Below are 16813 nucleotides of genomic sequence, written 5' to 3'. Positions count from 1 at the left end.
TTCATTCTAAGAACATCAACTGATACTGAAGGTTGCAGTGGAGCCCAGGTTCTGACGCTGTGCTGCCCCCTATGTCTGCTTTTCCCACCTGTGGCAAGCAGCCAGCCTCTCACCTGATGAAGAGCATCAGGCCTGAAGGACCAAGCTCTCTCACTCCTGCCGAAAGCCTGATTGGGGTGGGACATCTGGATATGCAGATGCCACATGACTGGTGGGCACAGGACTCCCAGGCACCCACTCTCTCAGGTGGGCTATTCTGGGGATATTTGGGGGCTACTGATGAACACACAGGGCCACGAGAGACGCAGTACCTACGGCAGCTTCAAACTGCCTCCAACACACAGGGCCACGAGAGACGCAGTACCTACGGCAGCTTCAAACTGCCCTGCTCCTCTGCTGTTCTGTCTGACATTGTGAGAAGCCAGCAAAAGCTTTTCGTTAGAATCACAGTGGGGAAATAGAAGGGAAAAGGGGGGATAGGAAGGAAAAGCGTGCCATTTTGTAGACAGGGGAGGATTTCGTACCGATATGTTCAGAATGGTTTTACAAAGACTGTGCATATATGCTCTAGGTCTGTTCAGGAAAGATCCATTTGTGGAGGCCTGAAATGTTCCTATTAATATTCCTTATCTAAGAGAAACAGAGGCATCTATTGAATTCACAAAATGTAATATGAAAACTGATCTCCAAGGGTCACCTTTAATATTTTACTTCCTTCTTCATTGTTGAAAATATATTTCAGCTCTCTTTTACATAGCAGCACACAGCAGAGGGAGAAGATAGCATAATCACTGTGAAAGTACTATCAAATGCAAGCATGCATTTGCATTTTTGGCAAACAACCACCTTTGATTTTACTTTGTATTATTCCATAATATTTAAAGCACAAAGTCCTGAAATTATCAAACCTACTTGAGTTTGCGACGGTCAGAGTTTCATTGTGCTTTAAATTAATAAAATGTAGATTTTCTAAACTCAAATTTTCATTATGAAATATTTTGACCATAAGGGAAAAGCACCATTAAATGGTATTCATGGATGTACCTACCACTTAGATTTTACAAATACTAACATTTTTGCTGTATTTCTTCAAATGTGATTTTATGTTGTAACTATTAATAAAATAGCACATTACAGATATAGTTGTATAACTCCCTTCACATTCTCTCTTCCTCCCTTTTTTGGGAGGAAAGGGAGGAAGAGAAGAAAGCTGATGCATATTACTCCTCTGTTTTTTTTTTTTTTTTTTTCTTTTTGAGACAGAGTCTTGCTCTGTCACCCAGGCTGGAGTGCAGTGGTGCAGTCTTGGCTTACAGCAACCTCTGCCTCCCAGGTTCAAGTGAGTCTCTTTCCTCAGCCACCCGATAGCTGGGACTACAGGTGCACGCCATCACACCCAGCTCATTTTTGTATTTTAGTAGAGATGGAGTTTTGCCACATTAGCCATGCTGGTCACGAACTCCTGACCTCAGGTAATCCACCCGCCTTGGCCTCCCAAAGTGCTGGGATTACAGGCGGGAGCCACCACACCCAGCCCCCTGAACGTTTTTATTCTTTGACAATATGTTTGTGGAAATACTAAGTGACATTTTCTTCACACCTGTATTTCGAAGTAACATTATCAATTTAGAGCCGTAAGTCTATTCTTAAAGTCATTTTCCTGTCAGTTATAATTCTTGAAGTGCCCACTTGTTGGAGGAGGTTGAGGTTAGTATAATTGCCACCAAAAAATAGACTTTAAGAAATTGGTTCCAGCTTCTCCTGCCCCTCACTGCTTCTCTGAGCAGCCTGTGGATCCTTCCCCACATGTGTCCCTTATGTGTGTCCGTGCTGGCAGACACCACTGGACATAGACACAGAGGGCTACCGTTTGCTTGGGTTTTGCCCCAGTACAACCAGCTTATACACGTTATACAAAAACTTGCTTCTTCGTTTCTCAGGTCATCATGGACATGCTCACATGTAAATGGACTGAAAATCTGGTGCTTTCTAATACATTTACATGGAACTTTGTACCACAAACTCTGTTCCTTTCCTTTCCTTTTTTAAACCATAGCCTTTCCTCCTTAGCTTCACTAAATGAAGCTGCCCCTTTTACAGCCTTCCCTCTTTCCAGTGCTGTTAGCTGAGTGTATGCTTCCTGCCTTTTCTAAAGCTCTTATTGTGTGTATACACGTGCACACGCACGCACACACCCATTCACACATGTGTACACATAGGTATATTTGATCATTTCTGTAAAAAAATGGGATCGTACTTGTTACATTCCATATACTAAGTGGCTATTCCCATTGAGATTTTTTTTCTCAGACAAAGCGACTTGCCCTGTATCCCGGCTTCAAATGAAAACCACTCCCACACAGCCCGGGCAGCTCAGGGCAACGTTCGTGGGCCAGGCCTTCCCTACCTCTGCTGTGGGTTTGGAGGAGGACGGCCACTCCTGCCATCCAGATTTCAGGCACAGCTTCCTCTGATGCTCAAGGTCACGCTGGACTTTACCTGGAACCATGACTGCATGAGGTTCACAAGGACACCAAAGCTTTATTTTTTATTTTTTAACATAGTAGTTTTTTATTTTGTCTAATCTGTTTGCTAAGGTTAGGGGCAGTGTGGCATTCACATGCTATTTACCTAACATTTATAATACTCCCATCCTCCATCAAGGTTATTACTTCTCTGGTTGGTGACAGACTCAAATCCTTATTCTGAAAAGTTCTCAGGACTGGGAAAGGCACACTTGCTCTGTTGGCAGGTAGGCAGATTTCCATGGGCTAAAACAAAACAAAAGCAGAAGTCACTGTATTTCTGCTGCTCCTGACCCATGATAGAGAAAGAGAGTGGATAATTTCTCCTTGGTATTTGCTGGCTTTATAGTGGGGTGTCACAAGACGCATTTGAGAAAAGTTAATTTAAAATTTTAAGTTCAACACTGATTTTCAAGCCAGAACTATGTCTACCTCTCTTGTCTTTTTATCCTCAGCTCCAGCTGACTCCCACTGGAATTGCTTCCGATATGTTCTCCAGAAAACCATCTCCTTTGAGAAACTTTCAGGTTCACAATGGGTGATTGTGTCTATTTAGCTATGCTGCTATTAGGCTGAATCATATGACATTACATTTTTATAGGTCAAAAATGGCCAGATATTGTCAGTTCAGTGTTCAACCCAATATGTTTTCCCTGAAAATTTACAGATCAGAAGGCCTGGGAGATAGAAGGCCCCATCAGGATTCTATTACCCAGTTCTTAACATTTACAGGGGATCATCACCTGGGGCCAGCCTAATTCATCAGTTGGTGATGAATTGATTCACCTGTGCTGAAGCCCGGGCCATACAGATCCCCGAGGAACTGTGAAGTGTGGTACGAACAGTCAGGCTCCAGGAGGTACAGGCTTCAAGGGGTACAGTAAAGGATGGGGATCCTTTAAAGCCCAGAGGGATATTCTCTGGCAGGGAAGGCAAATTGGGCAGACATCCTGGAGAGGCGGAGAGGCTCAAGCCCAAGAGACCTTGGGACCTGAGATTGCCCCTGACTCTGAGGATTCAAATCAGAGAGATCCTCTTTCTGCCCTCTTCTACCCACACCCTAGTATCCCCACACCGTTTGAAATGCTGCAGGCAGAATGTAGGCCATTTGTCCCGACTGCAGAGGACTGACTTGGGTAGGTGGGCATGAGCCTTTCTGCCCAGCATGAGCCCGTCTGGAACAGCTGGACACTGACCTGCAGGGCAGTGCTTCAGTGGGTACTTGAGCAGGGTCCAGAATGAGAAGCCAAACTGTTTCTTATGTTCTCCTGCAAAATGAATTTATTTCCTTGTTAGAGAACAACGGGCACACCTCTAGTCAAATATAAGTAAAAATCAATGCATCTTTATTAGAAAAAGTTAGAAAGATATGGACAGATTAAAAAAATCACCCATCTTCCTACGACTATAAATCATTATTACTTCCAGATTTCCTTCCAGATTTTAATATGTTTAAAAAATATGGCCAGGTGCGGTGGCTCATGCCTATAATCTCAGCACTTTGATAGGGCAAGGTGGGCAGATCACCAGGTCAGGAGAACGAGACCATCCTGGCCAACATGGTGAAACCCCGTCTTTACTAAAAATATAAAAATTAGTTGGGTGTGGTGGCATGTGCCTCTAGTCCCAGCTATTTGGGAGGCTGAGGCAGAAGAATTGTTTGAACCTAAGAGGCAGAGATTGCAGTGAGCCAAAGTCATACCACTGCACTTCAGTCTGGCAACAGTGTGAGACTTAGTCTCAAAAAAAACAAATTCCATAATTATGCTAAGCCTTTGTCTTGATATCGATAATCCAAGTATACTTTATGTAATAAGAATATATAAAAATATTCTCTGTAAAATATACATTGGCAATGGCTATATGCTACTATAGAGATTTTATACAAAATACGAGCATGTATTATATATTCCTACCCTTTTAATTCATCGTAAGTAAATTCTCTGTGAGCATAATTTTAAAATGTTGCGTAGTGTTCCCTGGAGTTGATTTTCCATCATGTACAAATTTTTTTTTAGTGTAGCAGTTAAGTACGTGGACTCTGAATAGTTGGATTCAAATCCCAACACACTGATTGTGTGAATATGGGCAAGATAGCTAATCTCTTTGTGTCTCTGTCTGTTCATCTTTAAAATAGGTGTGAGAGTTATATGTCACCTGTTAAAAGAAAAAGAAAAGGAAGTATACATAGCCTGTTATAGAAAAGAGACCAAAGTCTTCAGACGTTGCCATTTATAAGAACGAATAGGGGAGGGACAGCGGCGGGGAGGGGGAGCAGGGGAGGGATAGCCTGGGGAGAAAAGCTAAATGTGGGTGAAGGGGAGGAAGGCAGCAAAACACACTACCATGTGTGTACCTATGCAACTATCTTGCATGTTCTGCACATGTACTCCAAAACCTAAAATGCAATTAAAAAAAAAAAAAAAAGGACACTGAAGGGAGGTAAGCTGTGTCTACCAGCCACGGCTTAGGTCCCTAGCATGTCAAAATTGGACGTCATCTTTTATGATTGAAAATATCAAAGATTCCATCTGAGGTTTGCCTTTAAACAAAAGAGGAGAAGGGGCCCTAAAACACAAATGTTGAGTACTGAGTCACTGATACTAGCTGGCAGGGGAATGGGGACCTTCTAGCCATGAACTAAGGTTACTGAAGACATTTCTTTCAACGTAACATTTGCAGGACACAGAATTTGTTTAGTGAAACATTTGGGAGTCTCTGACATCATTACAATATTTATCCATGGGAGAAAAACATTAAACATTTACAAAGGGGCCTCTGTGTTGTTCAGGGAGAAAAATATTAGCATTTCTTTGTTAACATTTTAAACTTTTGATTAAGGAGTTTTTAACTTTGGACAAGGACCGGTTTTCTGATTAATTCATGAATGATCAAACACTTAGAACAAAGTCTGCAAATGTTTCCTATACAGGGCCAGGTAGTAAATGTGTTAAGTTTTGGTAGCCATATGCAAGGCTCTGTCACACCTCTTGGATTCTGCTCCCTGGTATGAAAGCAGCCACAGACAATATGCAAGTCAATAAGTGTGACTGAGCTCTAGTATGACTTTTGTTATAGATGCTGAAACTTGAATTTCATGTAATTTTCACATCACAGATTTTTTTTCCTTTTGATTAAAAAAAAATTTTTTTTAATGTAAAAGAAAAAATATTTTAGACTCACAACTGATCAAAAACCTTTTGGCTCCTGGGCTGTAGTTGGCTAACCCCTGGCCGAGGGCGGTACTTGGTAGCAGTGATTTCTATGTATGTGTTCGCTCCTGCTACCGCAATCACAGCTGTTGTTACCGCCATCGTGACCATTTACATCCTTCTGCTATTATAAACAAAGCACTGAAGAATGTCTTCAGGGAGAAAGCCTTTTGTCCCTCCCCTGTTTTGCAGTTATTAACTGTACTGCAGCATTATGATAGGAACGGACAGTGCTAGGTTCTGAAGATAGGAACAGACAGTGCTAGGTTCTGAAGATAGGAACAGACAGTGCTAGGTTCTGAAGAAATCTTTGCGTCTCTTTGACTTCCTGGGAGTCCACGTGTAGCGGCTGCAGCTTGATCAGCGTCTAGCTTCACCATGGTAGAGAGGTCTTCCCTCCCAAACTGGTGATGCTTCCTCACGAGAGGCTGCCTGGAGAGCTGTGCTGGGCTCCAGGAGAATGAGTTTCATGATGCATTATCAAGAGCCACCTTAGAGTGATGTTTGCACACGTGCCGTGTTCTTTGCTGGACGTCGTAGCCTGCGCTCTCTCTGGGGATGGATGAAAAAGAGAGACAAAGATGCCCGCCGTACATGACATATATTTATCCCTTGTTTTAAAGTGACAAGAGGTGGGAGAAAGGGGGCCATAAAAGGAGTGGTACAGGAGGAGCTGGGAGGTAGGGAAGAAAGAATAGGACATTGTTGCTAGAATGAGCTGTGATACCTGGATTGTTCCAAATCCTGCATGCACTCAGCTGAGTAGAAAAATTGCTGATATCTTTATAAACCTTGACAGCACTGTTTTGATATTCATAAAGACTTTTTAAAAACTAACCAGCTTCATTTTTAAAGGAAATTTATTCCCAACACATTTTTTAATTGAGTTTTTATGGTAATTATTTGTATTGACTGTTGGATCAACACACCAAATAAAATATGCTCAAGGGTTTTCTTCTGTTCAGGAAGTCTCAGTTCTGCTTCCTCAAAATGACGTAAGCATCAACTCAGATTTTCATGGATTGCATACACGGCGGCACGTAGCCTTTTCTAAGAGTAGATTGTTAAAAGTGTTATTTGCCTTAAATCCGGAATCTTTGGTTTCTCTTTCATCATGTGTGCCTGGGCCATTTGTGGTTGTATGTGTCTTGCTGTATTGTTACGGCTTTTAACAACTCACCTCTGAAAGAGAAGTTCCTTGAAGGCAGGTGAACTGTTTTAGTCTTAAACTCACCTTTGGATGAAATGTGCCGTTTCTGTCTTGCACAGTGCCTTGGATAGTAATAGACATCCAAAATTGTGTGATGAGAAGAAGGAGCTGGGGGTTGCAAGGCATCTAGTGGTCATTTGCCTTTTCCTTCCCTAGACAGTGTCCCTGCCGTACATCCAGCCCTCACTACGACATTGCTCAGGACAAAAACTTCTCTGCTGCTCCTGTTTCTACAGTGTGTCCGGAATACTGCCAATACCCTTCCAGATGCCTGAAGACAGTGTTAGTCTAACCTACAGCTTCCATCTCAGTTTGTCACCACACCTCACATACCTTTCTGTTTTTTTATTGGGCTAAATAAGTAGTTTTTTTCCCCAACTTTCTGACATGCCTCTGTTCTGACATTTCTGCTGCTTTCTGGCCACTCTCGTGTGCACAGTTACTTGTGTGTCAGGAGTTGGGTTGCATTGCGGCCTCCAGACTGTGCATCGTGTCCAGATGTGACCTGGGCAGGGCCCAGTCCAGCGGAACCTCTTCTTTTCTTATTGTACTCCTATTAGTAAAACCCAACATGGCAGCGCCTGCTGGCTGCCACATGAACTTGACTCCTCTTGGACTTATGGCCAACTCTAACTCTTAGTTGATAATTTGAATGGTTGTGGACTCTGCTTGGTTTCAGAACATTCTCAGGGAGGAGATTCCCTTAGTGATGCTTGCAGGTGGCCTTAGAGCTTGGGTATCACATGAGGGGTACAGTTGTGGAGTTGCCCAGCCCAGAGAAACAAAGCCAAGGTTGGGGCCAGGAAGTAGCAGGTGGGTGAATGGAACGAGAGAGATGAGCAGAAGTGTTAAGGAGGCCAGGCAAAGAGAAGAGGACGTGCCTCAGAGAGAGAGGTGCACTGGGGACACTGGGGAATCTGGGGGGAGGCGTGGGGGGAGGCTTAAAATCTATTGGTCTCGATCCCTGGCATCTTCCTTCCTGGGGGTTTCTTTCATGAAGCAACTTTGTGCCTTACGTTAAAGAATCAAATTTTAATGATGAGGAGCTGGGATCTCTTGAATTATTTACGAGCCAGATTTCCCTTAATCTGTAGACATGTGCTTGAATTTCTGAAAATCTTTTTTATGGGGCTTTCCATTTCTCTGATCAAATTTCTTCTTGCTGATGGACCCCGTATTCCTAGTCACCAAAGACTTTCTGAACCCGAAGAGGAAAAAGCTGCAGAATTGAAGTGGTGACTCTGCTGCTTACTAGACATGGTCTTGCCGAAGTTGCCGGTTCCATTGGATGAGAACCGCGACAGGCACCTTGTCACTTGTTTCATTGGGTGCTTGGGAAGATAATTGGAATTTTGCATTTGGAGTGCCTGATGTGAAGCCCATCAGTACCACTGCCAACACCTTGTCATACTTATTTTTCTGCTCTCTGAGTAATAAAACATGTTTCTGTCTTAGGTCAGGTTTGATAGACTGTCTTCTCTTTATCCAGTCTGTTGATTCTTATTGCATATGGAGAGGGACCAACAGCAGAATCTAAAGATTCCTAGAGGCTACTTGTAAGGATCTTTGGGACACTGGTCCATGTTGGGGGTTACAAAATCAGAGGCCTTCAAGAGCCTCATTATACAAACGTGTAAGCAGCCAGGCGAGGAGTGAGTGGTGGGGCCCATGTCAACTCAGAGAATGAATGTCCTACCTAAAGCAGTCATTTCACTAAGAGTCACTGCCTAACCCAACACCTGGTACAGGGGGAGTCAAGGATTCCAGCTCCATGGGCTGCTAGAAATAGCTCTCTAACATGCTCTTGCATTTGGTTAATGTGGCTTTGGAGCAGTGGTTCTTATAGTATTGTCCAGAAGCCATCGGCAGCATCTAGGAACTTGTATGAATTCAAATTCTTGGCTCCACTCCAGACCTACTGAATCAGAAACTCCTGGGGTGGGGCCCAGCAACCTGTGGTTTAACAGACCCTCTAGGAGAGTCTCATGCTCTTGAGAATGATTTGGAAAGTGGTTCTCAACCTTGGAAGGACATTGGAATCAATGTCCTGGGGAGCTTTAAAAATCCAACTGCCTGGTTCCCAATCACAGAGCTTCTCATTGAACTGATTTGGACTGGAACCTGGACACCAGAATTTTTTTAAAGCTTCCCAGGGGATTTTTCAGGTGCATCTAAGACAGAAAACAGCTGTTCTCAGGAGCTTATTGAAACACCCACATACTCATTTATCTGGGCACGTATCATTTGACAGAGTTCCTAGATGACCGCTCTTCTCCTTAGAGAACATGACCTTGAACCACCAGCCTCAGGAAATAGCCTTGAATAGGGCTTTTCACAGATGAAATGAATATTCACTCAGTGTGATTTGTTTTAAAGGTTGCTTTTAATGCTATATTTGTTCAGCAAGTGTAGGCACTCATATAACACAAATATTAACTCCTAAATCCTCAAAGGCTTTCCCCACAGTATGCCATCTGGCAGGCATCATCATCATCTCTTTATTATCCATGCTAATAAAGGACTAGGATGACACCGGTAATTGAAAAACACAGATCGTTTAAAAATCATTCAGCCTAGTGCCAGTACTGTTTTCCCAACCAGGAGGCTTTCAAGAGTAGAAATATTGACTGATTACAGTTTGCTACTTCCCTGCGGAGGTGCTAATATGTATTATTTTAGTCAGAAATTTGAGTCATTGGAGTGAGAAGCTTCTAAATTATAATTTCCGTTTCTGAATACAGGGGTTTGTTTTATTGCTGAGAGTCCTGACCGTGCAGATAATGAACAGCAAGCATATTTAAAATGCGTGTGCACCTGGGAACCAGTGGGTTGAAGTGTGATGTAACATAGAGGCTGCATGGGCATTGGAGGAACTATGGATCTGGATTCAAGATCTTTTGATATTACTTGTGTCATTTGAGATGAGCAATCCTCTCTACCAGTGGGACTCAAAGAGTCCTCAACTAGCAACATCTGTATCACCTGGGGATTTATTAGAGATGAAGATTCTTGGGCCTCATCCCAGGCCTGCTGGATCAGACGCTGGGGTGGGGGCAGCAATCAGTGCTTTAACAAGCCCTCCAAGAAATGCACATGCCTCCTCGAGTTTGAGCATTGCTGTTATTCTCCACCAGGGCCTCAGATTTTTTTGTCTATAAAGTAAGAGGACCAGCCTAGATTATATTTAAGGTTTACTCTAGCTCTCAAAGCCTGTGGTGTATGGTCACAGAATAGGTTTAGAGATTTTCTGTCCTAGAGCTTATACCTTACCTTGTGATTGAAATAATTCAGCTGAAAAATTGACAAGTGGGTAACAGAAAAGAAACTGATTTCCAGGAACTAGATGTTTAGACTAGATACCCAAACTGCACATCGTGTTCTTGCTGCAAAGTAACTCATAATATCTTCAGCTGGTGGGTACTACTTTCCCGAAGTAAAAAAAAACTCTGGTGTTTTGGAAAGGGAAGCAGCCATCCCCACTTTCTCTAGGGGCTGAGAGCTGTCTGCTGTGATTCACAGAGCAGCATTTCAACAGGAACTAACAAATGGCATTTCAGAAGCATGTACAGAGGTACACAGGCTTTGCAGTAAAACAAGGGAAAATTTTAAGCCATTTATCAAAGCTCCTGCAGCTTCCATTTCAAGACAGGTGGAAAAAAATAACATGGAGCAAGAAAAGAAAATAAATCTGTATCCAGAGCATCTCATAAATAAGAAAGGAGTGGGGGAGTTGCTGGCCTTGCTGGGCTCTCAGAGTATTTTTGTCACAGTGCAGAAAGCTTTTAAATGTTTTGGCGTGAAATTCTTTTCCTTTTCCTGTTATTAAAATTTGTGGTTGTAAAATTATTTAACTGGCTATTAAAACCAAAAAAAGAAAGCTGGGAAAATGATACCCAGAGTGAGATAGAAAGAGAGAATAAGAACATAGTTCACTCTCCGCCACAAAACGTTTTTTATTTGTATCTAAAATGTAGTGATATTCCATAATTTAGGCCAAGTCATTGAAAATCAGAGATAATTTTCTAGTTGGCTTTTGTTCGGTAAGAGTCTGTTTGCTGCAGACAATTAGGACATGGTTTATTGAACAACCATCATAATGTTTGGGAGGGGCGGAGAAACTATAACTTTCATTAAAAAGATTGCTAGATGGGGCACAGTGGCTCACGCCTGTAATCCTAGAACTTTGTGAGGTGGAGGCTAATGGATCACCTGAGGTCAGGAGTTTGAAATCAGCCTGGCCAACATAGTGAAACCCTGTTTCTACTAAAATATAAAAATCAGCCAGGCGTGGTGGCAGGCACCTGTAATCTCAGATACTCAGGCTGAGGCAGGAGAATCGCTTGAATCTGGGAGGCAGAGGTTGCAGTGAGCTGAGATCCCACCACTGTGCTCCAGCCTGGGTGACAAAGCAAGACTCCATTGCAAAAAAAAAAAATATATATATATATATAAAATTAAAATTAAAATAGATAAATAAAAAGATGGATCACAAGCCCACTCTGCCAGAGGGAATAATGCTGATTGAGGAGAACCTGCATTGGACATCTTTGTGAAATTCCCAGCAATGTTGGGTTGTTGACCAACCTGGTTAAAAGCCGGGGATGTGAGTTCACAGTCTGGCTTTGGCGTATAACTGGCTCTGAAACTTTGGGCAAGCTACCCAATTGTCAGTGCTTTGGTTTCCTTCGGGGAATGATGATAGTATCTACCTGGTGGGAGTTTTGTGAAGATTAACAGCTCCGTATGCAAGGCACTTTGCGCAATGCCTGGTGTATAGTAAGCATTCTTTTATTGAGACTATTTGCTAATTAGTCACACAGTTCTTTAAAGGAGCCCTAAAAATCAATTCCGTTGTTTTTTAACTGTCAGAAGTTTTTGAAAACAGCAAAAGAATGCCCGCGGAGGGGTGTGATTGATAAAAGGAGGCTTCAAGGGCATATTGGGTGCAAAATTTAAAGACGACTGGTAACACCTGAGCCACAGCATCTTCTCCCCATCAGCTTCACGCACATACAGCTTGGGGAATTGTTGGAATTAGATTCAGAGAAACTAATTTTTTTCCCACTAGATTTCCTTTTTTTATGTATTTATTCTTGAAACTCACAGAGCAACACTAGAAATAGGTCTGAACTAAACGTTACGTGTTTCTCATTTATATTTGGCTCCCCTCCTGTGTTGGCTGGTCCATGCAGCACAGCGGCTAATACTGATTAGCCTACGTTTTTCTTAAATACACTTTCTCAGTCTATGTGAAGGCTAAATGCTGGCAGTACCAACATAAGTGCATTCAACTTCCAACCTGGTGGTAAGGGAAAAAGTAGGAACAAAAGATGGTTGAGGCGTATTGTCCAGTGAAATCATTGCCTGTGATGCCGTCACAGGTGTGAGGACTGGGGCAAGCTTCTGGAGTCATCTGAGCAGCGGCTTCCTGATCCGTAGAACCGGGATCAGCATAGCACCTACCACGTGTGAGATTTAATACATGTCAAGTGCAATATAGTGCTAACACCCAGAACGTACTCAGCGAATGTTAAGTTCTTCAGTGTTACTTGTGTTCATGAAAATCCAATGTATCAAAGTGAAAATAATCAATTTGTGTGTAATGGGGAGGAGGTATCCTTTACTATCCTTTGCTCAGTAACTAACAGCATTACAAAATCTTTAATGGCGAATTGCTTTTTAGACTTAATCTCGGGTCGTTTATTTCCAATGAAGATTGGGCCACACTGTATGTGACATGCAGCATGGTTTTCATTTTTGTTACAATCGTATTTATTTTGAGATGTATCATTATTAGTAGCAGTACTCCGGTATTTTAAACACTTTCCAACATTGGAATAAATGAATCAGGATAAAATGCTAAAATAAAATATTCAAATCGTTGCACTTATACAACCTATGGAAAAGAGGTGGTGTTTGGTTACATGGATAAATTTTAGTGGTGCTTTTGGTGTCCATTTGCATGGAATATCTTTTTCTACCCCTTTACCTTAAATTTATGTGAGTTCTTATGTATTAGGTGAGTCTATTGAAGGTAGAGAAACTTGGTTGGTGAATTTTGCTGGGTGATCTCAAGTATACGGAGAGTTCAGATCAGCCAGGCCTTTTCCTCTTAGGCATATGGATCTATTGCTGGTGAGCTGGTATGATCTTTTGGGGTGTTAAAGAACCTTGTTTTATCAGCCGGGCGTGGTGGCTCACGCCTGTAATCCCAGAACTTTGGGAGGCCGAGACTGGTGGATCACGAGGTCAAGAGATCGAGACCATCCTGGTCAACAAGGTGAAACCTTGTCTCTACTAAAAATACAAAAAAATTAGCTGGGCATGGTGGTGCGTGCCTGTAGTCCCAGCTACTCGGGAGGCTGAGGCAGGAGAACTGCCTGAACCCAGGAGGCAGAGGTTGCGGTGATCTGAGATTGTGCCATTGCACTCTAGTCTAGGTAACAACAGCAAAACTCCATCTCAAAAAAAAAAGAGCCTTGTTTTGTCATATTACCAGAATTGTTTTTCTGGTTCCTTCTCATTGTAGACTACATCAAAGGAAAGATCTGTGACTCAAGGGCTGCTGTTCAGATTCTTTTGTCTTACGGGGTACTCCCTTGACGTGGTATTCTCCCCCTTCTCCTAGGAATGTGGCTTCCTAAGAGCCAAACTGTAGTTATGGTTTTTGCTCTTCTGGGTCTAGCCACCCAGCAGAACTATCCAGCTCCATGCTGGCACTGACGAGTGTCTGCAAAGAGTCCTGTGATGGGATCTGTCTCAGGTCTTGCAGCCATTGATATCGGCACCTGCTTCGGTGGGAGTTAGTGGGAGTGTGAAGTGGACTCTGTGAGTATCCTTGGTTGTGCTTTTGTTTAGTGTGCTGGTTACATCCCAGATAGCCTGCAGTGGTGAAACAGTTCCTTCAAAGGGTCTGTGGATTATCTCGGATATCCTGGTATGTTCCTGTGGTCGTTCTTGGAGCAGAAGTTCATAACGGAAGTCTCCACATGCTGCTGTATCCTTTCGAGCAGGAGCTACAGCTAGTCCTGCCTCCTATCTGCCATCTTGGAAAAACTGACAGATCTGAATTTTCAGGATAGTTCTTGGTCATTGTTTTCAGTGATTAATGGTGAAGAGTAGATTGCTAATATCACTAAGAGTCTTGTCGTGTTTTTGCTGAGTGATCTCAAGTATATGGAGAGTTCAGATCAGCCAGGCCTTCTCCTCTTAGGCATATTTGTAAATAGTTTTCATTTGGGCAAATTTATGGGGTACAAGTGTAATTTCGTTACATGGATATACTGCACGGCGGTGAGGTCAGGGCTTTTAGTGTATCCGTCACCTACATAGTGCATTGTGCCCATTAAGCAATTTCTCGTCATCCCACCGACTCCCAGCCTTCTGAGTCTGCATTGTCTCTCATTCCACACTCTATGCCCATGTGTGCACGTCATTTAGCTCCCATTTTGATGCAAAAATATGTGGCATTTGACTTTCTGTTTCTGAGTTATTTCACTGAAAACAATGGCTTTCAGTTCCATCCATGTTGCTACAAAAGACATGATTTTATTCTTTTTATGACTGAATAATATTCCATTATGTATGTGTACAACATTTTCTTTATCCAGTCATCCATTGGTGGACACATAGGTAGATTCTATGTCTTTGCTGTTGTAAATAGTACTGCAATAAACATGAGAGTGCAAGTGACTTTTTGGTATAATGATTTCTTTTCCTTTGGGTAGATACCTAGTAATGGAATTGCTGGATTGAATGGTGGTTCTATTTTTAATTCTTGAGAAATTTCCATAGTGTTTTCCATAGAGGTTCTACTAATTTACATTCCCTCCAACAGTGTATAAGCGTTCTTTCTTTTCGCTTTCTTACCATCTGTTATTCTTTGTCTTTTTACTAATAACCATTCTGACTGGTGTGAGATGGTTCTCACTGTAGTTTTAATTTGCATTTCTCCGATGATTACTGATGTTAAGCATTCTTCCATATGCTTGTTGGCCATTCGTATATCTTCTTTTGAAAAATATCTGTTCACGTCCTTTCCCCACTTTTAAATTGAATTGTTTTAGTGTTGCCGAGGTGTTTGAGTTCTGCATATCTGTAACTATTATTTCATCTTTGGGGTTCTGTGTGCTGTGTGTGGCAACCCTAAAGACCAGACAAGAAGATTCTCAGACTTCCTGAGAGGAGGCAGATGCCAGAACCCTGTGGATATGTGCACTTTATCCGGTATCTGTGCTCAGAGGTCTGTGGATTGTGTAATCCTGGCAGTTCCCAAAGCCCATCAATGCATATGGCTGTATGTAACCTCCCACATGAGGATGAAGAGTCAAGGTGTGGGTAGGCCATGGTTTCCTTGCAGTCAGCTCCCCAGTTAAATGCCAGAGGTGTGGCTTTATCCCAGCTCTTTCCACCCAAATGCCGTTGGTTTCATTTTAGTACAGCCACCAGAAATACTTTTTGCATCATTTTCTTTTCCTCCCAATGTCCTATATTTGGATCTTCAGCTGAGTTTCCTAATCCCAGGTATAAAATCTGGTTTTGCTGTTCTGAGGAGCTCTAGAAAGGAGTCCCTGCAATCCACCTCAATAGGTTTACATGGAGAGAGAAAATGTCATCATGTTTGATGATTTGGAGGTTGCCTTGTAGGACTTCACTTTAGAAGAGGGAAACCGGATCTCTGGTGGCTGATAAGATCTGCTGAGGAATTCACCATATCATGCATTTTGTTTTACTCACAGAATCATGTCAACCCTGCCATGGACTTCACGCAGACTCCACCCGGGATGTTGGCTCTGGACAATATGCTGTACTTTGCCAAGCACCACCAAGACGCCTACATCCGGGTAAGCATGAAGCCCTTTTCAGATATCGTGTGTTTCCTAGTCAATGTTAGTTTCAAACTCACACATGTGGAGGGATTACCTTTAGATGAGTGATACCTGTATTTTTTGACTTTCTTAGCAAACTAAAAAAAAAAGAAAAAATCAGAATTAAGTGAAATCAATCAGGGGACCGAAATGGGGATTTTAACTTTCAATTTATTTTTTTCTATGTGATGACCTTAAAAATACAATAGATACTTGGGAAACATTTTATATAGTCCGATATTGAATTATGACAAAAACTCTTAAAAAACAAGGAACAGAAATGAACTACCTACCAAAAACCTGCATGACTCCAAAGCCAACGGCTGTTCAGTCGGATGCTGGAGGTGCAATAGCAGAGACAGAAACACCGAGAAAAATGGGAGAGTTAGGGAAGGCAGTTAAATGCCTCCTCACATTTCACATCAGACTAGTCAAATTCTAGGTCACAAAGGTAGATTAATTTGTGGGTCCAGGGGAAGGATGTGGGGGACTCTATTTTCTCTGCGAAATGGAAGATGACACCTGCTGACTGGGCAGTGCTGGCATGTAGGAGGCAGAGTTGTAATGAATGGGAGCCTAATGTGGCAGTGGTGGAGAAGGCTTATCTATCAGGACTGCTCGGCTGGAGTCCTGCATTTGTACTGACACCTCTTCCCTGTCCTCAGGGAGAAGAACCCAGACTCAATTGGGATGAAGTAGATCTAAGGTTAAGATCAGGAAAGGATATAAATAAATGAGGCAGGGGAATTGTTGAGTGGTTAAAATAATGACTAGATGTAAGCTTAGAAAGTATCTGATGAACAGGTCACTTAAGCAGGAGGAGTAAGGCTGAACTTAAAATTAGGTAAGAGCTTGTTCATTCATCTCACATTCTTTCTTGGATTCTCTGTGGCACTGGCTCCCTAGAGACCTGGCACTATCAATGTCTAGTGATGTCAATGTGGGCAGTTCTTTTGGTCTGGGCTCAGGTTTCCTCTGTAAACCAGAGAGACGACAGTT

General features: G+C 42.4%; 1 protein-coding gene across 29 annotated transcripts in view; it reads left to right on the top strand.

Moving 5' to 3' along the window:
• The window catches only part of ELMO1 (engulfment and cell motility 1), a 588268-nt gene that overhangs the window by 290466 nt on the left and 280989 nt on the right, over nucleotides 1-16813 (top strand). For all 29 annotated transcript variants that reach the window (XR_013523821.1, XR_013523822.1, XR_013523824.1 and 26 more), the window contains one exon: nucleotides 15686-15790. Coding sequence is in view for 25 of the 29 variants with exons in the window: in XM_054236998.2 (XP_054092973.2) it covers nucleotides 15686-15790 (105 nt within the window). In the remaining 4 variants the exon portion in view is untranslated. The remainder of the gene's footprint in view (nucleotides 1-15685; nucleotides 15791-16813) is intronic.

The sequence above is a fragment of the Callithrix jacchus genome, chromosome 11 (assembly GCF_049354715.1).
Source record: "Callithrix jacchus isolate 240 chromosome 11, calJac240_pri, whole genome shotgun sequence".
Lineage (NCBI taxonomy): Eukaryota > Metazoa > Chordata > Mammalia > Primates > Cebidae > Callithrix > Callithrix jacchus.
Note: the sequence above shows the minus strand (reverse complement) of the source record. Positions and strands in the feature narration are given on the sequence as shown.